This window comes from Lontra canadensis, unplaced genomic scaffold, assembly GCF_010015895.1.
Source record: "Lontra canadensis isolate GAN:19392208 unplaced genomic scaffold, GSC_riverotter_1.0 scaffold180, whole genome shotgun sequence".
NCBI classification, from domain to species: domain Eukaryota; kingdom Metazoa; phylum Chordata; class Mammalia; order Carnivora; family Mustelidae; genus Lontra; species Lontra canadensis.
This window is the reverse complement of record NW_022631174.1, coordinates 803,352-824,767: the sequence shown is the minus strand read 5'-3', so window position 1 is coordinate 824,767 and position 21,416 is coordinate 803,352. Positions and strand designations below refer to the sequence as shown.

Here is a 21,416-nt window from a genome sequence, read left to right as displayed (position 1 = left end):
TGTGGTGGTGTCAGGTGGTGAGAGTGAATGTGTTTTGTACAGATGGGATTGTTATGACCACGTCCTAAATGTTTTTCTCCCTGTTCTGTATCAGCAGCTTTTCACCCCAAACAGTCCTGCTTTAGCTGTTTGTATGAGGGGTGGCCCTACTTCATGCAAAGCTCTAGCCTTGCTCCAAGAAGCACTTCTTACAGAGTCCTGCTCTGGGCCAAGCTCCCAGCTGGGCACAGAAGGCCTGGCCTCTAAAGGGTGTCTTCAGGGCACGAACAACATCTCTGGCAACGTGTGAAATGACAAAAGATGTGCACAAACACCCATAAAATAACTGAAAGTGATGGGCCAACAGAGATAAGAGAGTAATAGAGTTAGGGCTTGGACTTGGAGCAAGGGGACTCAGGGGCACTTCCTTGAGGATGTGAACAATTATAAAGCCAGTACACAGGGTAATACTGAGCAAAGCTGACTGCATGGCCCTCTACTTCCGGTTGTAGGGGGACACAGACATGTTGTGAGATGTGGAGATGATGATGCCGGAAATGATGATGTTGATAATAATTAAAATTCATTAAGCACTTTCTCTGTGCCAGGCAATCTACTAAACAGTGCTTAAAAATCTTTACTATTTTCAAAATTAAACTTTTTTTTTAAAGTAAACTCTACCCCCAACATGGGGTTCAAAGTCATGACCCCGTGATCAAGAGTTGCATGTTCTATAGACCGAGACAGCACACGTCCCTCAAAATTAAACCTGTAATGAAGTCTAAGGAAACCAAAGTGTATAAAAAGTGTACATCTGGGGCAGCTGATGGGCATGGTCAGTGGAGCGAGTGACACTTGGTCTTTGGGTCATGAGTTTGATCCCCAGGTTGGACGTAGAGCTTACTTAAAAAACAAACACAGTGCATCTGGTTGCCTCAGTTGGTTAAATGTCCAACTCTTGATCTCAGCTTAGTCTTAATTTTAGGGTTATGAGTTCTAGCCCCGAGATGGGCTCCACGCTGGGTGTGGAGCCTCCTTAAAAAAAAAACAAAAAACAAGCAAACCAAAAAACAAAAATAGAAACGTTAGAATCTTTAAAAAAATGTACATCTCACATCAGAAATAACCATTATTTTGAGCTGAGCAGTTGACCCACATAATGTCATTTAAACTATAGAGAAATCTTATTGGAAAGATTGATTCCCATTTGTAGGTAGAGAAAATGAGACTCAAGAGAGGTCAAATTTAACACCACCCAGATGGTAAGCAGTGGAGCCTAGACTCAAACCCTAGCCCAGTCAAGGCCAGAGGTAACTTTGTTAGGCCTCTCAGTGAGGGGCTGAATCCAGCTCTGGAGGAAGGCCCCCACATGGGTCATGAGCTTTAAGCGAAGCTGCACACCAGGTAGAAGAATAAGGTCTGAGTAGCAGAGAAGGCCTAGAATTTCCCTTCATCTCTGCGACATCTTAGGATTACCAGCTTTCTGAGTTCTGTTTGGGTAACAGCTCTGTATATGGGTCAGTGTCCTGGCAGGGAACAGACAGCGCATTTAAAATGGATCATTTGAAAAGAGTTAAGGGACTATTTACAAAGCTGTGGTTGGAGTTTAAGGGACAAGATATAGGTAGACCTCTTAACCATCCCTAGGCGTGGAGGGACAAGAGAAGGCAGTTTGGGGAACTCAGAGAGGGTGGATATGGGGAGAAGAGCGGCCTATTGGGAGCTGTAGCTTTCCTTAAATGGAATCAGTGCACCCACAGAGACCTGGCAGGGAAAGAGCTGAGGAATAAGGAGACTGACCTCACTCTCCTCTAGCCTCCCGATACCCTCCTGGTGCATTTTCTAGCCAATCCCAGTCAGCAGCCAGAAGTGAAGGGAGGCCATTGACATTGCCTGGACAGGTTAACTCCCCTGGGCACAAGCAGAGTGGAAAAAGATGGTGAAAGGTTCTGGAGGGATGAGATATCTGGCACAACCTTCCTTATTGGCTTGGGTCTCATTTGTTGTTCTCTGTCAGGCCGCTGCCCATTGAGTGCCCTAGCATTGGTGGGGACCAACACCACCTCTCCATGGAACAAGGAGGCAGGTGACCGAGTTACAGCGGCAGTCTCTTTCCTTTCTTCAAATACCCTAGCTATGTTGTCCTCACCTCCTGAGTTGAGAATTGGAGCCCTAAAGACTACCCACCCTGGTTCCCTTAGGATTCTGTGGCTACAGCGATGGTGGGTAGGGAGTTCTGGGATGGGAAAGCTGACCAGAGGTCATCTGGGTGAGCCTCTTAGACAGCTCACCTTCCCAATGAAAGATCAAACTGGAGCAAGGCTGCACTCTTCTCAGTGATAGAATACCTGATTTAGGGGCACCTGGATAGCTCAGTGGGTTAAGCCTCTGCCTTCGGCTCAGGTCATGATCTCAGGGTCCTGGGATCGAGCCCCACATCCAGCTCTCTGCTCAACAGGGAGCCTGCTTCCCCCTCTCTTTCTGCCTGCCTCTCTGCCTACTTATGATCTCTCTGTCAAATAAATAAATAAAATCTTTTTAAAAAATACCTGATTTGGACAAGATGGTCTCTAAAATCTCAGCCCTGAAGTTCAGTCTTTGATTATTCCTAAACCACTAGCATGGCAATGGGAATGAGCTGTGTGTGTGTGTGTGTGTGTGTGTGTTTGTGTGTACTGGGCCACATTCTGGCCTCAGACACATACCCTCTGCTTCAACCTTGCTTACATCCACCATCCTCCCCCCTAGGGCAGAAAGCTTAGGAGCTCTCCCAACAGATATTATTGAAATTGCAGGGAGGTTTTCTTAAAATAAATAAATTAAAAATAAGCAACATGGGGCACCTGGGTAGCTCAGTCGGTTAAGCATCTGCCTTCAGGTGAGATCATGATCCTGGTGTCCTGGGATAGAGCCCCGCATGGGGCTCCCTACTCAGGGGAGAACCTGCTTCTCCCTCTCTCTCTGCCTGCCTCTCTGCCTCCTTGTGCTATCTCCCTGTCAAATAAATAAATAAAATCTTTAAAAGAAATAATCAGGATAAATACTGAATGTTAGAACCCTAGGGGTTCTGCTACCTATGTCTCAAATACATCATTTTTATTTTATTTATTTATTTTTAAAGATTTTATTTATTTATTTGACACACGGAGAGAGACTGAGAGAGAGCACAAGCTGAGGGAGTGGCAGGCTGAGGGAGAAGCAGAGACCTGATGCAGGACTCCATCCCAGGACTCTGGGATCATGACCTGAGCCAAAGGCAGCCACTTAAGTGACTGAGCCACCCAGGTGCTCCAAATCCATCCATTTTAGATCACGTTCCATGATCTTGGGCAACTAGCTCCAAACTCCTTGGTGATCTGGTGTAACTGTGGCTCCTTTTTTCCTTTATTTTCCCCTAAGTTTATATTAGCTTTTTTTTCTTTTTGAAGATTTTATTCATTTATTTGACAGACAGAGATCACAAGCAGCAGAGAGGCAGGCAGAGAGAGAGGAAGAAGCAGGCTCCCCACCGAGCAGAGAGCCCGATGCAGGGCTCGATCCCAGGACCCTGGGATCATGACCTGAGCCAAAGGCAGAGGCTTTAACCCACTGAGCCACCCAGGCACCCCAATATATTAGCTTTTTAAAAAAAAAAGAATTTATTTGAGAGAGAGTGTGAGTGAGCATAAATGGGGGGAGGTGCAGAGGGAGAAGCAGACTTCCTGCTGAGCAGGGATCCCAACGATGGGGCTCAACCCCAGAACCCCAAAAACATGACCTGAGCTGAAAGCAGATGCTTAACCAACTGAGCCACCCAGGCGTGCCAGGATTTATATTAACTGTACCACACGATGCTCTTCATTTTTCCCTAAATGTGTCACTTTCTACAGCTTTTTCTTTCCAATATGTTTTATTAGAGAAGTATTAGAACTACACTTTAGAAAGACTGGGAAATGAATGTAATAACAAAATTGTGCCTGTGATCCTATTGCCCTAATATAACTAATATCACTTGTGAATTATCTTCCAGTATTTTCATATGCATGATGACTCACTTAGTTGTTTCCATGCCATAACTATCTGATTTTTTTCCACCACATTGGATCATAACTTTTTTTTTTCATGTTTCTGTATAGTTTTTATAGTTTTGCAACCTCTTAAAAATAATTGGCTATTTCTGCTTGGTTTTTGCCTTTTGTTTGTTAGAGATAAATTATTACTTGGGGTCCTGGGTGGCTCAGTCATGTAACTGTCTGCCTTCAGCTTGGGTCACGATCCCAGAGCCCTAGGATCAAGTCCCACATTTGAGTCCTGCATTTGAGTCCCACATTAGACTCCCTGCTCAGCTGGGAGACTGCTTCTTCCTCTGCCCCCCCACCCCCGCTCGTGCTCTCTCTCTCTCAAATAAATAAGTAAAATCTTAAAAAAATAGAAATTACTACTTTAAAATGATTTTTTAGGGGGTCGCCTGGGTGGGTAGGCATCCAACTGAGTTGGTTAAGTGTCCAACTCTTGATCGCAGCTCAGGTCTTGATCTCAGGGTTGTGAGTTCAAGCCCACATCCAGTGTGGAATCTACGTTAAAAAAAAAGAAAAAAAAAGATTTTTAGAGACAGCTGGCTGGCTCAGTCAGTAGAGCATGCGACTCTTGATCTGAAGGTCATAAATTCAAGCTCCATATTGTGTGTGGAGCCTACTTAAAATTGTAAAAAATTTAAAAAATTAAAAAAAAATTTCTAATGAAGAAAATAAAGAACCTACAGTCTCATCGTCCAGATAATACAGATTTATATACATATTATCGAGATAATTTTTTTAATATCCAGACAATTCTTTTTTTTTTAAGATTTTATTCATTCATTTGACAGATGGAGATCACGAGTAGACAGAGAGGCAGGCAGAGAGAGAGGAGGAAGCAGGCTGTCCGCAGAGCAGAGAGCCCGACGTGGGGCTTGATCCCAGGACCCCAGGAACATGACCCGAGCTGAAGGCAGAGGCCCCAACCCACTGAGCCACCCAGGCGCCCCGAGACAATTCTTAAAAACACTTTAAAAAATAGGACATGTTGATGCTTCAAAGAGTAAAAACCTCCTCATTGTCCATCATTGTTCTCATTGTCCCCATTGTCCTCAACTTTTCTGCTCAAAGTTTTCCATCATTAATAAGTTCTATGTATCCCACTTCCTGCTGAGCTCTGAATCCGATAAGTTCCCCACCTGTAACATTTGACATTAAAAAAAAATATTTTCCCTTGCATATATAAATATATAATTTTAATATCTTATTTTGTAGTCTTTTTATTTAATATTTATTTGTTATTTTTTTAAAGTAGGTGCCACGTCCAGCATAGAGCCCAACACAGGGCTTGAACTCATGACCATGAGATCCTGATATGGAGACCAGAGCTGAAATCAAGAGTTGGACACCCAAAGAACTGAGTTAACCCGGGCTCCCCTGTAGTCTTTTCAACTTAGCAATATAGCATGAACATTTTTCTCCATTACAGAGTATAATTCCACTATACATGCAAACTACAGTACAATGTATCCATCCATTTTCTTATTATTTGATAATCAGGTTGTTTCTCCTTTTTTTAAAAAAGATTTATTTATTTATTTATTTATTCATTTGAGAGAGAGACAGAGACAGAGACAGAGAGAGCACAAGCAGGGGGAGAGGCAGAGGGAAAGGGAGAAGCAGACTACCTACTGAGCTGGGAGCCCAACATGGGGCTCAATCCCAGGACCTGTAGATTATGACCTGAGCTGAAGGTAGATGCTTAACCATCTGAGCCACCCAGGTGCTCCTCTACATTTTCTTTTTAAGATTTCATTTATTTATTTGAGAGACAGAGAGCATGAGAGCATGAGTGAGGACAGGGACAGAGGGAGAGAGAGAAGCAGACTCCCCGCTGAGTGGGGAGCCCAATGTGGGGCTCGATTCCAGAAGCCCAGGATCATAACCTGAGCTGAAGGCAGACACTTAAATCAGTTGAGGCCCCCAGGTGCCCCTGGTTGTTTCTACTTTTTAAAGTTATAAACAGTAATGGATGAATATCTTGGTGGCGTAATCATTTGAAAAGTGACTTTTATTGTATTTTTTCTTATTGCATATATTTAGAAAAATTAGGATATATGGACTAGAAAAAGAGTAAAATAAAAATCATTATGACTTCACCCATCCATACATAAATCACTTTTTTTTTAAAGATTTTATTTATTTGACAGAGAGATCACAAGTGGGCAGAGAGGCAAGCAGAGAGAGAGAGAGAGAGAGAGAGAGGAGGAAGCAGGCTCCCCGCAGAGCAGAGAGCCTGATGCGGGACTCTATCCCAGGACCCTGAGATCATGACCTGAGCTGAAGGCAGAGGCTTAACCCACTGAGCCACCCAGGTGTCCCAATCACCTTTTTATATGTGCCAATAATTCTTCCAGATTTTTCTAACAAATACATTAATATACTAGTTCTTGGGATGCTTGGGTGGCTTATTTGTTAAGCATCTGCCTTCAGCTCAGGTCATGATCCCAACGTACTGGGATTGAGCCCCACATTGGACGCCCTTCTCCACCAGAAGACTGCTCTCCATTTCCCATTCCCACTGCTTGTAAGTTCCCTCTATCACTGCCAATCTCTCTCTCTCTCTGTCAAATAAATAAATAAATAAATAATACACACACACACACACACACACACACACACACGTTATTTATGGTAACTGATTTCTTCATTATATTTTATTTATTTTAAAGATTTACTGACTTTTTTTTTATTAAGTTATGCTAGTCATCATACAGTACATCATTAGTTTTTGATGTAGTGTTCCATGATTCATTGTTTGCGAAAATCACCCAGTGCTCCATGCAATCTGTGCCCTCCTTACTACCCATCACCGGGCTCACCCAACTCCCTCCGCAAAACTCCCAGTTTGTTTCCGGAGTCCATAGTCTCTCATGGTTCGTCTCCTACTCAGATTTCTCCCAAGATCTATTGATATATATATATATATATATATTTTAATTTTTTAGATTATTTATTTATTTATTTGACAGACAGAGATCACAAGTAGGTAGAGAGGCAGGTGAGGGGTAGGGCGGGGTGGGGGGCGAAGCAGGCTCTCCGAGGAGCAGAGAGCCCAATGCGGGGCTCGATGCCAGGACCCCCGGACCACGACCAGAGCGGAATGCAGAAGCTTTAACCCAATGAGCCACCCAGGCGCCCTTACTGATTTATTTTTGAGAGAAAGAGAGAGTGCCGTGGAAAGGGACAGAGGGAGAGGGAGAGAAAGTCTTAGGGTAGCCTTCGCGCTGGGTGCAGAGTCCGTCGCGGAGCTTGATCTCACGACCTCGAGATCACAACCCGAACTGAAACCAAGAGTTGGATGCTTGGGGCGCCTGGGTGGCTCAGTGGGTTAAAGCCTCTGCCTTCGACTCAGGTCATGATCTCAGGGTCCTGGGATTGAGCCCCACATCGGGTTCTCCACTCATCAGGGAGCCTGCTTCCCCCCCTCTCTCTCTGCCTGCCTCTCTGCCTACTTGTGATCTCTGTCAAATAAATGAATAAAAAAATCTTAAAAAAAAAAAGAGTTGGATGCTTAACCAATGGCATCACCCAAGCGCCCCAGCTGATTTCTTTCATTTTAAAATATATATTGAGGGGCACCTGGGTGGCTCAGTGAGTTAAAAGCCTCTGCTTTCGGCTGGGGTTGTGATCCCGGGGTCCTGGGATCCAGTCCCGCCTTGGGCTCTCTGATCAGCAGGGAGCCTGCTTCCAACCCCACCTCATCCCCCTGCCTGCCTCTCTGCCTACTTGTGATCTGTCTGTCAAATAAATAAATAAAATCTAAAAAAAAAAAAAACCAACAACAGTCAGCTATTCCAAATTTGACAAGTAAAAAAAGGTATCACATTTAGATTTCTGAGTACTTAATTTCTAGCACTATTTTTATTTCTTGCATGAGTTGTTTGTTCATGTTCACTCATTTCTCTATTGGAATGTTCATCATGTCCTATTCTTTTATAACAAAAACTTTCTTTTTTTTTAAAGATTTTGTTTATTTATTTGACAGAGACAGAGAGCACAAGTAGGCAAGAGGCAGGCAGAGAGAGAGAGGGAAGCAGGCTCCCTGCTGAGCAGAGAGCCCAATGTGGGGCTTGATCCCAGGGCCCTGAGATCATGACCTGAGCCGAAGGCAGAGGCTTAACCCACTGAGCCACCCAGGTGCCCCAATAAAAACTTTCAGTGTTTCAGTTTTTTATTGTATTAAGATTCACATAAAATTTACTATCTTTTAAAAAAAGATTTTATTTATTTATTTGACAGAAAGAGAGAGAGCACAAGCAGGGGAGTGGGAGGCAGAGTGAGAAGCAGGCTCCCCGCTGAGCAGGGAGCCAGATGTGGGGCTCGATCCCAGGCCCTTGGCATCACGATCTGAGCCAAAGGCAGATGCTTAATGGACTAAGCCACCAGGCAACCCTAAAATGTACTGTCTTAACTGTTTTTAAGTGTATAGTTCAGTAGCATGAAGTATATTCACATTGTTGTGCAACCATCGCCACTCTCAATTTCCAGAATTCTTTTCATCGTGCAAACCTGAAACTCTTTGTTGTTAAAAACTAACTCTCCATCCTTCCTCTCTCCAACTCAAGACCCTAGCCACCACCATTCTGCTTTCTGTCTCTATAAAGTTGACTACTCTAGGTACCCCATATAAGTGGTATCATACGGTATCGTATTTTTGTGACTGGATTCTTTCACTTAACAATCTCCTCAAGCATCATCCCCATTGTAGCACATGTCAGAATGTCCTTCCTGGGGCGTCTGGGTGGCTCCGGGGGTTAAGCCTCTGCCTTCGGCTAGGTCCTGGGTTCTGGGATGGAGCTCCATATGGGGCTCAGCAGGAGCCTGCTTCCCCTTCTTTCTCTGCCTGCTTGTGATCTCTCTCTCTCTCTGTGTGTGTCAAATAAATAAATGAAGTCTTAAAAAAAAAAAAAAGAATGTCCTTCCTTTTTAAGGCTGAAGACTATTCCATTATATGTATGTACCACATTCTGCTTAGCCATTCATCCACCCATGAGTACTTGGGTTGGTTCCACCCCTCCATTATTGTGAATAACAGTGCTAATAATGAACATGGATGTACAGATACAAACGTATATTTTAGAAACATTTAAGTTTGACGTTGGCTTTTTAATTTTGCTCATCATATCTTGCTAATTTGCTAAGGCTAAATATTTTTATTTTGGTCAGATCCATTGATTTCTTCCTTTATGGCATCTAACATTGATGTCAAGGTTAAAAAACCACCCCCACTTTAATACATAATGAAATACTATATTTTTTCTAGTCCTCTCTCTCTCTCTCTATATATATATATATATACACACTTATATTTATAATTCACTTGAACTGTATTTTGTGATGTGAAATAGACACTCCCTCCCCAATGGTTAACTAATTGTCCCACCACCAATTCCCCCACCAAATTGAAATACATATCACACACATCTTTGGGGATGTTTCTGGACTTTCTGTTTGTTTCCTTGGTTTCTGTGTTAATTAAACTGGGAAAACTTAAAGAAAGGATACTCAGGGGCACCTGGGTGACTCATTTAGTTAAGTGTCCAAACCTTAATTTTGGCTCAGGTCATAATCTTAAAGATTCAGCCCCTCCTGGGGCTCCCCACTGGGCATGGAACCTGCTTAAGATTCACTTTCTCCCTCTCCCTCTGCTCCCCCTCCAAAAGGGATGCTCAAAGGCAATTGGTAGCCTCAGAATACCTTTGAAGGTCAAAGACAAGCTGCCAACTTACCTTGTCTGTATGTCCTTCCCTGTTTTCTTTTTACATGGTGCCTCTCTGTTGGTTACATTCTTGTCTCCTGTTGCTTCCTGTCACTTCTTTAGACATGGTGGAAAGCTTTGGTGAGAATTCTTAGGATATATGCAGTCTTGGTTTTCGTTGAACACTGGGGAAGTCACCTATGGATATATATAATAGCAAATGTCAGTAGCTTTTGGTTTTCCCTGCAAACTTTTTCAATACTCCTGGGTATGGCCAACAATCCGTAAGAGGTAGGCAGGCTCTCAGGATCTTCACACTGGAGGCCAGGTTTTCTTCTCTCTACATGTTTCCCTCCTGCAACGGATGCGGCTTGTCCTGGTATGGGAGGCAGGTGAATTTGGAGGGCACTCTACAATGTGTAGGCAACCTCTATGTTTACAAACATTTCTAAAACTCAGCTGCTTCAAACTAGGCTTGAGAAGCATTCGCTTATGGTGTTGTGGGCCAGACTGGTCTTTGCTCAGCTACAGGAATGTCAGCGATCCTGGGGTGGAAGTAGCTTGAAGCCCGGATGGGCAGCACGCCGGGCCAAGGTCCTACTGTTTTAAATACAGTCACTGTAAAATATTTTAACAATCTGTAGGGCACACCAATTTTCATTTTAGGGAGAGAGATTTAATTTTTTATGCATAACTTTCTAGATAGGTAGAGCAGGTGTCGTAAGGGAGAAAGGGCTCGTCACTCAGTAAGTCCGGTTTCCCTCGAAGTAGAACTCTGAGAACCTGATTCCTCACGCAGTGCTCCCAAGAAACCAGGCTCTTCTGTACCGCTGGGCAGTGACCCGACCGGCTGTGGCCTCGGCCGCTGCGACGCAGGAGCGCGCGGCCAGCCCCAGCCAGCTCCAGGGGCGGGGCCACGGCCGCACCAGGGATGAGCGCCGCCGGCCGCACCCACCCGGCTCCAGGCGGAGTCGCGCCGCGCCCGCCCCGCCCTCCGGCACCCGCGCCGCGCCCCGCGCCCGCGAGCGCGCCCTCCGCACTGGCCTGCGGCAACCGGACTTGCCTCCGCCTAGTGGCCCGTGGCGGGCAGGGAGCTGGTGGGCGGCGGGGCGAGGCATGGCGGGCCGCCGGGCGCCGGGGGAGAAGCGCTGGCAGCTGGTGCGCTGGTGAGTGGGCACCGAGGGGGCCGCGGGGCCTGGAGGGGGAGCGAACCCGCGCGCCCCGCGCCCCGAGGTCCGGTTGGGCGCGGGAAGGAGAGGGGCGCTGGCCCAAAGTTTCTTCTTGAGCTGAGGTTGCGGGGCCAGGTTTACAGAGAGGCGCGGGACTGGCTGGTCGTAACCATCCCGCGTCCCTGCGCGGGGTGTTTGCGGCTCTCCGGAGAGGTCGGCACTGGAACCTGGGACCCTGTCCCTGACGTCAGGCTTTGGGGGGCCCTGCCCTCCTTCCACAGGCTCATAGGCTGAGTTTTCCTCCTTTCTTTCCCCCCCCAACCTCAGCTTTGTGATTTGTGCCATGGGGGTCCCCCGCCCACCTCCATTCCTTCTGCTGCTTTGGTCGGGCCATGGAATTGAGCCCCAGGGGCACAACCCACAACCTTCAGTTGCCCTGTTCAAGGAGATAGCCCTGTCTATCTATACAGGGACCTCTGAGGATGGGGCACTTTGGAGTTGGGGGCTCAGAGATGGGGGCTTAGAAGGTGAAGGAAGAGGTCCCTGCGTAGGTGGGTCGTTGCTCCTACCCCCACCGCAGTCCTGTCCAGGCCTTTGGGTATCAGGTTACCTGACTGCAGGCTGAGCGAGTTTCCACGCAGCAGCACCAGAGTCACCCAGTGTCCGAACGAACCTTGAGGGCTGCTTCGGCCAGAGGCCTGACCTCTGCTTGGTGGGATTTTGAATACAAGGTAACCTGCTTTGGGAGAAGTCAAAAAGTCAAAGGAGAATGTCTGGCTGGGACCCCTCCCCATCCCACATCATCCCACCCACACCAGGACCAGGGAGCATCTCTGAAGTAACATTCTGGACACATCGAACCAGGCATATTCTGTAACTGGAATACAAAGAATAATATCATCAATAATAACAACCTGAGCTTCCTGCACACTTTATTCTGTCTCTAGGATTGGGGTGTTACAGTTAGTCTTCATAGTGATGCTCAGAGGAAGGTATCAGCATCTCCATTTTACAGATGAGGAAACTGAGGCTTGGAGAAGGAAAGTGGTTAGTCAAGGCCACCCAGCAAATAAGTGGCCGAGTCAGGATTTCTGCCCAGGTCTTGCCTAGGGTGTTAACTTCTCCTCTGTTTTGCCTATTTCCTGCACTATCCCACCCAGCCTGGCTGGACGGCCAAGTTCCCATTGTCAGAAAACTCTAACATGTCAGAGCAGAAGGGGTCATTGGGTTTCCAGCCTGCTCAGCCCACCTCTGCGCTGGGAAGATCCCAAAAATCAAAGTCCAAGTAATCAAAATTGTCATTTAGAAGTGGAACCAATTTTAAAATTAAGCCACCAGTACATAAAACAGATAAAAGTAGAGTTAATCTGCTTAAAGAGTTAGTGGAAAGCTGGCAGTTACTTAGTGTCCTCTCCCTGGTAAGGAGGCAGTACTCCGGGACTGCAGGATCTCTCAGATCAGTGTTCTTAGTTTAATTCCTCCCCCGCTTCATAGAGGAGGAAATAGGAAGTTTTAAAGGGGTAGAGCTTAGATTCTGGTCTGAATCTCTCTCTTTCTCTGCCCTGATGCTGCCTGACTGGGTTGGATCTTGGGCTGAACCGAATGATACATGAATTTTTGTTAGTGCCCTAATTAGGTTTGGGGTTACTTTTCACCAAGTAAAAGTCCCTTGCTGTGAGAAGGTCCTGAAGATGTGGCTTGAGTGGTCAGGCATTTGGTAGGGAGCACTCTTGAGGGCAGGACACCCTCTGATCCTCTTGGCATGCTCCCAACATGTCAGCCTTGGCCCCTGGTTCCAGAATTTCACATTGACTTGGTTTGCTCTACTCAAACTGGCTCAAGAGAAAAAGGGGATTTATTGGCTCACAGAACTGAGAACTCCAGGGACTTTTCATGTTTCAGGCATAACTGCTCCCAGGTACTCAAATGTCAACAAATAATGCTCTATGCTCTTCGTCCCTCTATTTTCCTGTTTTGCTTTTAGTCCCTTGTGGAGGCAAGTTGGCTATCAGCAGCTGTAGGCCTCTCTCTATTTAGCAACTGTCATGGAAAGAGCTCTCCTTTCTCAGTAGTCCCAGCCAGCCTCAGGATATCATGTCATTGGCCCGGCTTGGGTCACATGACCATCCTAGAGCCAATCACCAGGATCAGGGGGATGGACTGCTCCCTTTGGCCAGGCTGGGCCATGTGCCCAATGAGGGAGCTGAGGGTTGGGGTCACCAGTACCTCAACGGTAGAATTTTGAGTGGTAGAGAGGGTGACGAATGGTAAATTATTGGGCAACAAAAACTGATGCAAATCCACAATAAAGCTAAAAGGCAAACTAGAAACTGGATAATAATATTTACACAAAACAGGCTGACTGCAAATTTGCTAAATGTAAGAAGTGCTCTTATAAATAAGCTTGAAGGGGTGCCTGGGTGGCTCCCTTAGTTAAGTGTCTGATTCTTGATTTGGCTCAGGTGTTAATCTCAGGGTCGTTGAGATCGAGCACCTCATGGAGCCCTGGGTCAGGCTCCACATTCAGCAGGGAGTCTGCTTCTCTCCTTTTCCCTCTGCCCCTCCCCCCTGCTCATGCTCATGCGCATGCCCTCTCTCTCTCTCTCTCTCTCTCTCAAATAAAGAAATACATCTTAAAAAAAAAAAAACTTAAAGAGAGAAAAAGATAAAGAAGAAACCACCCTGACTCCTGACTAGGTGGCTTAAACAACAGACATTTTCTGACAGTTTTTTTCAGACAGTTTTCTGACAGAAAACAGACGTTTTCTGACAGTTCCGGAGGCTGGAAATCTAAGATCAGGATGCCAGCATGGCCGGGTTCTGGGGAGAGCCCTCTTCCTGGCTTACGGATGGCTGCCTTCTCCCTGTGTCTTCCACATGGTGAGAGAGCAGAGAAGCTCTTCTGGTGTCTCTTCTTATAAGTACTCGAATCCTATTGGATCAGGGTCTTACCTAACCTTAGTTCCACAAAGGCCCCTGTACAGTTGTATTGCAGGGTAGGTCCTCAATGTATGAATTTGAGGTAGGGGATGAGCGGACGGGGACACGAACTCTCAGTCCATAATAGTTACCCAGAAACACTTGGGAGTCTAAGTGGTGAATGATTCAGGCTCAACACCCTGGGAGCTGGTGGATGCTGCTCGGGGTCTCATTGGGGGAATGATGTCTGAACGTGAAGCAAGGGAGCCCACATGTGGGGGATGGCTGCAGAAAGAGCTCATACAGAAAGAGGACCTCCCCACAGCAGTGTAGTCTCCACCAGACTGTGCAGGACTGGTGTTCAACAGTGCCACCTTGTGGTGCTGAGAGGAAGCGCACTAGAGGGCTGTGGGCTACAGTTCTCTCTACATCTGGTATTTCAGAAGCAGAACTGAGGAAGGCTTTGGGGTTTTGGGAGCGTTCAAAAGCAAGATATTAAACTTTATAATGTAATAACGGAGGTTGAGGGGGGAGGAGATCCGATCAAATTCTTACCCTAAGGTATTGGTGTAGTGTGTACCAGTTCCACAGGAAATGAACACATCTGTCGAGCTGTTGAACTCCTTGGTAATAAAAAGATTTTCAGCTGTTCAGATCAGCTACCCTTTTAATGTGCTCATGGTACATAAGAGCAGAGACACATCTAAATAGCCAAAGAATATGGGGCAAGGCTTTAGTAGTTCTCTCATAAAATAAAATGCTTCAAGTGATTTTTAAAAGTGAAAATCCAGGGCATCTGGGTGGCTCAGTCGGTTAAGCATCTGCCTTTGGCTCAGGTCATAATCCCAGAGTCCTGGGATCAAGCCCTGCATCAGGCTCCCTGCTGAGCAGTGAGTCTGTTTCTCCCTTTCCCTCCGCCCCTCCACCTGCTTGTGCATGCTCTCTCTCTCAAATAAATAAATAAAATCTTAAAAAAAGTGAAAACTCAAGGCAGGACCACTTTTAATCTTTACCTGTGGTAAGCTGCCATGTTCAGATTTGTGGGAGAATTAAAATCTTTTGAGAATTAGGATATTTTATTATTTTTATTTTTTTTAGATTTTATTTATTTATTTGACAGAGAGAGACACACAGAGAGAGGGAACACAAGCAGGGGGAGCGGGAGAGGGAGAAGCAGGCTTCCCGCTGAGCAGGGAGCCCGATGCGGGGCTCGATCCAGGTCTTCCTGGGATGGTGACCTGAACCTAAAGCAGATGCTTAAGGACTGAGCCACCCAGGTGCCTCTAATGTCCTTTTTTTGTTCTAGGGTCCCATCTGGATACTGCATTACATTTAGTTGTCATGCTCCTTAGGATCCTATTGGCTGTGACAGTTTCTCAGGCTTTCCTTGTTTTGTTTTGTTTAAGATTTTTATTTATTTATCTGAGAAAGAGAGGGAGACAGAGAGAGAGAGAGAGAGAGAGAGAGAGAGCACAAGCAGGGGAGTGGCAGAGGGAGAGGGAGAAGCAGACTCCCCGCTGAGCAGGGAGCCTGACAAGAGCTGCATCCCAGGACCCCGAGATCATGAACTGAGATGATGGCAGATGCTTAACTGATTGAGCCACCGAGGTGCCCCCTGGACTTTCCTTGTTTTTGATGACCTTGACAGTTCAGGAAGTACTGGTCTTTTTGTAGAACATCCCCCAACTGGAATTTGTCGGATGTTTTTCTCACAATTAGAGAAAAACCCTTATGATTAAGGGTTATGAGTTTTGGGAGAAGGACCACAGGGATGGAGTGCTGTGTCATCACATCATATAGAGGCTACATACCATCATCAGGATTTATCAGTGTTGATATTGACTTTGGTCACTTGGCTGAGCTAGTGTTTGTCAGGCTTCTCCACTGAAAGGTTACTGTTCCCCTCCCTCTTCCCACAGAGTACTCTTGGGAAGGAAGTTACTGTATGAGGCTCACCTTTAAGTAGAGCAGAGTTGTGACCTGCTCCCTGGAGGGCTGAGTTTTTACATACATTGTTTGGAATTCTTGTGCATGGAAGATTTGTCTCTTTCTTCCCTTTATTTATGTATTCATTTATTTGTATCAGTATGCATTCATGGATGTTTGCTCTTATAAAAAGAGCTTTATTTTTAAAATTAAGAAAAATGTTCTTTTAAAGATTTATTTATTTGAGTGAAAGAGAGAGAGAGAGAGAGCGCATGCGAGCTAGCGGGGGTGGGGCAGACCAAGGGAAAAGGAGAAGCAGACTCCCTGCTGAGCAGGGAGCCTGACCCAGGACTCAATCCCAGGATCCTGGGATCAGGACCTGAGCCGAAGATAGACGCTTAACTGTCTGAGCCACCCAGGGGCCCCCAGAGCTTTATTAAAATAGAATTCACAAATCCTACAACTCACCCATTGAACGTTGTAAAATTCAATGGTTTTTAGTATTTCACAGGGTTGTGCAACCATCACCATAATCAATTTTAGAACATTTTCATCTTCCTGTAAAGTAGCCCCATAACCATTACCTCTATTAGCTTCCAACGCCCCTCTCACCCCCTCCCCACAAGCCCACCCTTAGGCACGCACAAATCTGCTTTCTCTATGGATTTGCTTATTCTGGACATTTCATATGAATGGAATTGTACAGTCTGAGGTCTTTCGTGATGGGCTTCTTTCACTTAGCCTGTTGTTGAAGCCTCAGGGTTCAGTGCCTGCCTGACCTACCCCAGTGTTCAGCTGAAAAAAATAACCTGTAAACCTGTAACCTGTAAAGTGCCTGACCGTTTTCTCTTTTGGTGATGGATTGTGTCCTTCTGGAGGGGTCACCCCACCCCCACAACCTGGGGTCTGCTTCTAGGAGCAGCTTCCATCCTCCCTCTTTTCATTCCCTTCAAAATGTCCCTGACGATGCCCCAGGCTCTGGACCCCACTCTCCCAGGGATAATCTGAGAAGCTGCTTCTTGTTCAGGTTTTAATGGTTGAGAGTGGCTTACAGGGTGAGCCTCTGTGGTGTTTAATCTCTCCTTGAGTACAGTTCAATAGGATTTCAGGTACATGGCAGGTTAATGAGGGATGTACGTGGGGATGGGTGGTGTTCCTTCAGAGTGGTCCAATATAGCAAACCCGCTAAGTTAATAAATTGGATTCATTAATAGAGATCAACTGTGTCAGAGCATTCTAGAAAGGAAGCTTCCCCAGGCTGTGATGACTTGGTCGCCGTTGTTGTTGTGACCTTGGCAGGCTGGGCTTTGGTGAGAGGGGTCTGCACGAGGATGTTTCAGGGGTTTCAGAGATGATCAGACACTATCTTGACACTTAGTAGGAGACAGACTGGTGTGTAAATGACTCATGTAAAGGCGGATAGAGAGCAACGTTTTGATCAAAGTTAAGCGAGGCCTGTCTGAAGTCCTGGCTCTTCCATTCTGGTGAGAGCATCGGGGCAGACTCTTAGAAGCAGTGTGGTTTGAGGGGTTGCAGCGAGGGGGGCAGATTTGGGGTAGGGATGGAGGGAGGGCAGTTCAGGTCAGAGCACAGCCTGAGCGAGGGCTCCGAGGTAAGAACAGGCAGGGCATGCTTAGAGAAGGACAAACAGATGAGACAGACAGATGCGGGGGCTCCTATGTGTGATGTGGAGGAGGTGGGATGATCTGGTGGGAAAGGCTGGAAGGGAACAAAGTGGGAGCGCTCGGACTCTCAGAGGAGCGGTTTGGAGGATACCTGATATGCAGTCACTAACACTGTGGTAATGTGATATGCAGACACTAACAGTTTTGGGCAGGGGTCTGGGGGCTGGTATGGGGGAGGGAGAGAGGGTGTGTGTGTGTGTGTGTGTGTGTGTGTGTGTGTGTATCTGTGTGTAGGGGGCTGGTTAGGAGGACACTGGATGCCATGAGCTGACTGCATGTGTGACCTCAAACAAGTTGACTTCCCTCCCTGGCCTCTTCTTCCTCATCTCTAAAATGGAATCCACCTGTTCCAAGGGGCTTGCTGCAAGCCTTGGAGGGGGTGGGTCTGTCTGTCGTGGGTAAAGCACTTAAGGCCTGTGACTTGGTGAAATTGGTGAAGGCTGATGGGGATGGTGGGGAGGGAAGGGGATAAAGATGAGCACGTGGCAACGGACTCACTCACATTGTTTCATGTAATCCTTGCCCCCAACCCTTCAAACTGGGTGTTATCGTCACTCCCATTTTATACGTGAGGAGTCTGGGACTCGGGGTGGACAAATCGCTCATCTACTGTTGGTAAGTGGAACTCAGGCCAGGGTGCCCACAGAGGCAGACGGGGTGCTTGTAGCTGACATGGTTTGCATTACGCACAGAGGCACGGGGTGGGGGGTGGTGGTGAGTGAGGGGAGAACTTGGGTAGGGGTGGTTCCTGAGTGGGTCTACTTCTCCTGCAGCCTGCGGGCCTGTGTGTGCTTGGTGGGGTCAAGGGCAGCCCTAGTGTGTTCTATCATCCTGGAAGTGAGGGGACATCACTAGCAGGTTTTGGTTCGGCCACGTCTTTGGGCAAGACTGTTCTGGGCCTCCTGTCCTCATCCTGTAAAATAAAGCTGTTGGAACAGATGAGTGACCTCTTGGTCACTAATGACCTAAGACTTCATGATCAGCAGATCAAAAAGATACTTTTTGAAAACATAGTATACCTGTACGGTTCAAATTGAAGAAGCACTATGCAGTGCTCCTCAGCCGCTCAGTTCCCCTTCTTGGAGACAACTGGTGTCATCAGTTTCTCCTGCAGAGATCACAACAGTGTCATTTAGGACTGAGTCACAAGGAGTCCAAGGACCAGGAAAGGCGTAGAAACTTGTCATCAGAAGAAGATGGGATTAATCAGGGTGGCCTTCCTGGAAGAATCATGTTTTGAGCCGGGTTTTACAGGAGGGGAGTCATCTTGGGGCAGGAAGCATATCACAGAGGAGGGTCATGTCCCAAATGAAAGTCACGATCTTCCCTCCCAAACCTGTTCCTGTCCAGTGTGAATGGCACTGTGGCCAGCTGCTGGCTCCAGCTAGGAACTGGGGAACAACTCTGCGCCTGTCTCCCCTTCACCCACATCCAACCCATCACCAGGTACAGCTAACTCTCAAGAGTTCTCCCATTTCACTCCACCTCCAGCACTGTCCCCTGATACTGGTCACCACAGTCCCCTCTGGACCCCCGCAAGACCCCTTCCCTGGCAGCCCTGCAGTTTTCCACCCAGCAGCCTGGATGTTCTTCCCCAAATGCCCCTGGGATCATGCAGAGAGTGAAAGGAGACAAGTGCTCTGATGTGGAAGATCCTAGGACTCATGAAAGCACTCTGCTCTCTCTGCCCTCCCACCCCCTGCCTTCTGGGAACTCCCCTTGCCCAGCAGATAGCCTGGCCCATTGGGCAGAATCACAGCAGCTGCACAAACTTTCTGCAGTTTGTAGTTTCTGCCCCCCCTCTCCCCATATCCTATATGGAATAGGTAATACCTCTCCTGTATGAAGACAAACTTTTTTTTTTAAGATTTTATGGATTTATTTGACAGAGAGAGACACAGTGAGAGAGGAAAAGAGGGAACACAAGCAGGGGGAGTGGGAGAGGGAGAAGCAGGCTTCCTGCTGAGCGGGGAGCCCAATGGGGGACTCGATCTCAGGACCCTGGAATCATGACCTGAGCCGAAGGCAATGCTTTATTTAACCCACTGAGCCACCCAGGTGCCCCCAAAACATATATTGTTACAATCACTCTCCCATGCCTCCCTTCACCCAGTTCTCCCTCCTCCCCACCCAGCTAACTATTTTTATTAGCTCTTTTGTTTCCAGAGTTTCTCTCTATAAAGATAAAATATGAGTTCATATTTTATTCCCTCCCCCCCAATTTTTTTTTGTAAAGATTTAATTTATTTATCTGACAGAGATCACAAGTAGGCAGAGAGGCAGGCAGGGGTGGGGGGAAGCAGGCTCCCTGCTGAGCAGAGAGCCCCAATGCAGGGCTCGATTCTAGGACCCTGGGATCATGACCTGAGCCGAAGGCAGAGGCTTTATTTAACCCACTGAGCCACCCAGGAGTCCCCCTCCCCCCACTTTTAATATAAATTACACATACAGCTATTTCTGCACTTTTTTTTTTATCCTCTTAACAATGTATCTTGAAGATCTTTGCATGATAGGGAACAGAGAACACCCTCATTTAAAATATTTTTAATGACTGCACCCTGTTTTTTCCATATGGATGTACTATAATTTATTTAACTAATTTCATACTGTTGACTACCTAGGCTGTTCCCAGACTTTTGTTCTTATAAACAATGCCACAGAGGGGCACCTGGATGACTCAGTTGGAAGAGCATGAGACTCTTGATCTTGGGGTCTTAATCTTGGGGTCATGAGTTTGAGCCCCATGTTAGGTGTAGAGATTACTAAAAAAAAAAAAAAACAAAAACCCAAAACCAACCAGACAGACAAACAAACAAAACCTTAAGAAAACAACAACAAATGCCCCAGATACCCTTGTTCACATGCTAGAATCTGTAGATAAATTCTCTGAAAGTGGATCCTTGTGCTACAGAGGAACTGCACTTCTAATTTATTTTTTAATTAAATTAAAAATATTCTTAAAGATTTTATTTTTTTATTTTTTAAAATATTTTATTTATTTATTTGACACACCAAGAGAGAGATCATAAGCAGGCAGAGAGGCAGGTAGAGAGGGAGAAACAGGCTCCCCACTGAGCAGAGCCTGATGCGGGGCTCAATCCAGGACCCTGAGATCATGACCTGAGCCGAAGGCAAAGGCTTAACCCACTGAGCCACCCATGCATCCCCTAAAGATTTTATTTTTAAGCAATTTCTGTACCCAACATGGGGACTTTAACTTAGAACCCTGAGATCAAGATTCACACGCTCTACTGACTGAGCCAGCCAGGTGGCCCTGCACTTGTAATTAGGCAAGTGTTGTGAGGTTCTCCTGCAGAAGATTTATACCAACTGACATTCTTGCCGGTAATGTATCCGTAATATATCGTAATGATATGTTTGCTCATGTGACTATTTGGTGGTTTCTCTTTCCGTACGATTGTAAACTCCAGGGATTAAGTCTCTTTTGCTCATCATCACAGATACTCAGTAAATGTTGAAATCATGAATGGATTCACACATCTACCAGAAGGGGGTGGCCAGAGAGGGAGGAACCCATTTATTCTTACTGTGCCCAGCCCAGCTTCCTCCATCCTACTGTAGACTCACTGTCCATCCAGACAGTGGCTGAGACCCCGTGAGAGTTTCTGGAAGAAACTAACCCTGACATCTGACTCATGAGTCCCACTCCAGGGCAGCCATTCTCCTGCTGTGAAATCAAGAAGTCCAGTATCTCAGTCCTATAAGGAGCTTGGAAAATAAACCCTGGTCTAATGCTTGAATCCCTTGCCCAGCCTCTGGTTACATACTTCCAGTGACAGGGAACTCACCCCTTCCAAGTGACTCCTTTCAACTTCAGATAGCTAACTTTTAGAAAGCTTTTCCATTGTTGAGTTGAAACCCTATAGCTGCCTCCTCTTCATGGTATTCTAACTGGGACCTTGTAGAAACAGGGCTTTCTGGCAGATGAGCACTGGGGAGATCTGGGCACAGGTACCCCTCA

The 21,416-nt window shown here is 46.4% G+C and overlaps 1 protein-coding gene across 3 annotated transcripts in view; it reads left to right on the top strand.

Moving 5' to 3' along the window:
- RAP1GAP2 (RAP1 GTPase activating protein 2) overlaps window positions 1–21,416 on the top strand; it is a 227,838-nt gene that overhangs the window by 2,122 nt on the left and 204,300 nt on the right. The window contains exon 1 of one of the 3 annotated variants that reach the window (XM_032846742.1): window positions 10,841–10,901. The exons of the other annotated variants lie outside the window; for them this stretch is intronic. Within the exon in view, the coding sequence (XP_032702633.1) occupies window positions 10,852–10,901 (50 nt within the window). The 5' untranslated portion in view covers window positions 10,841–10,851. Of the gene's footprint in view, window positions 1–10,840; window positions 10,902–21,416 lie in introns of those variants that run through there. 3 annotated transcript variants of the gene reach the window in all.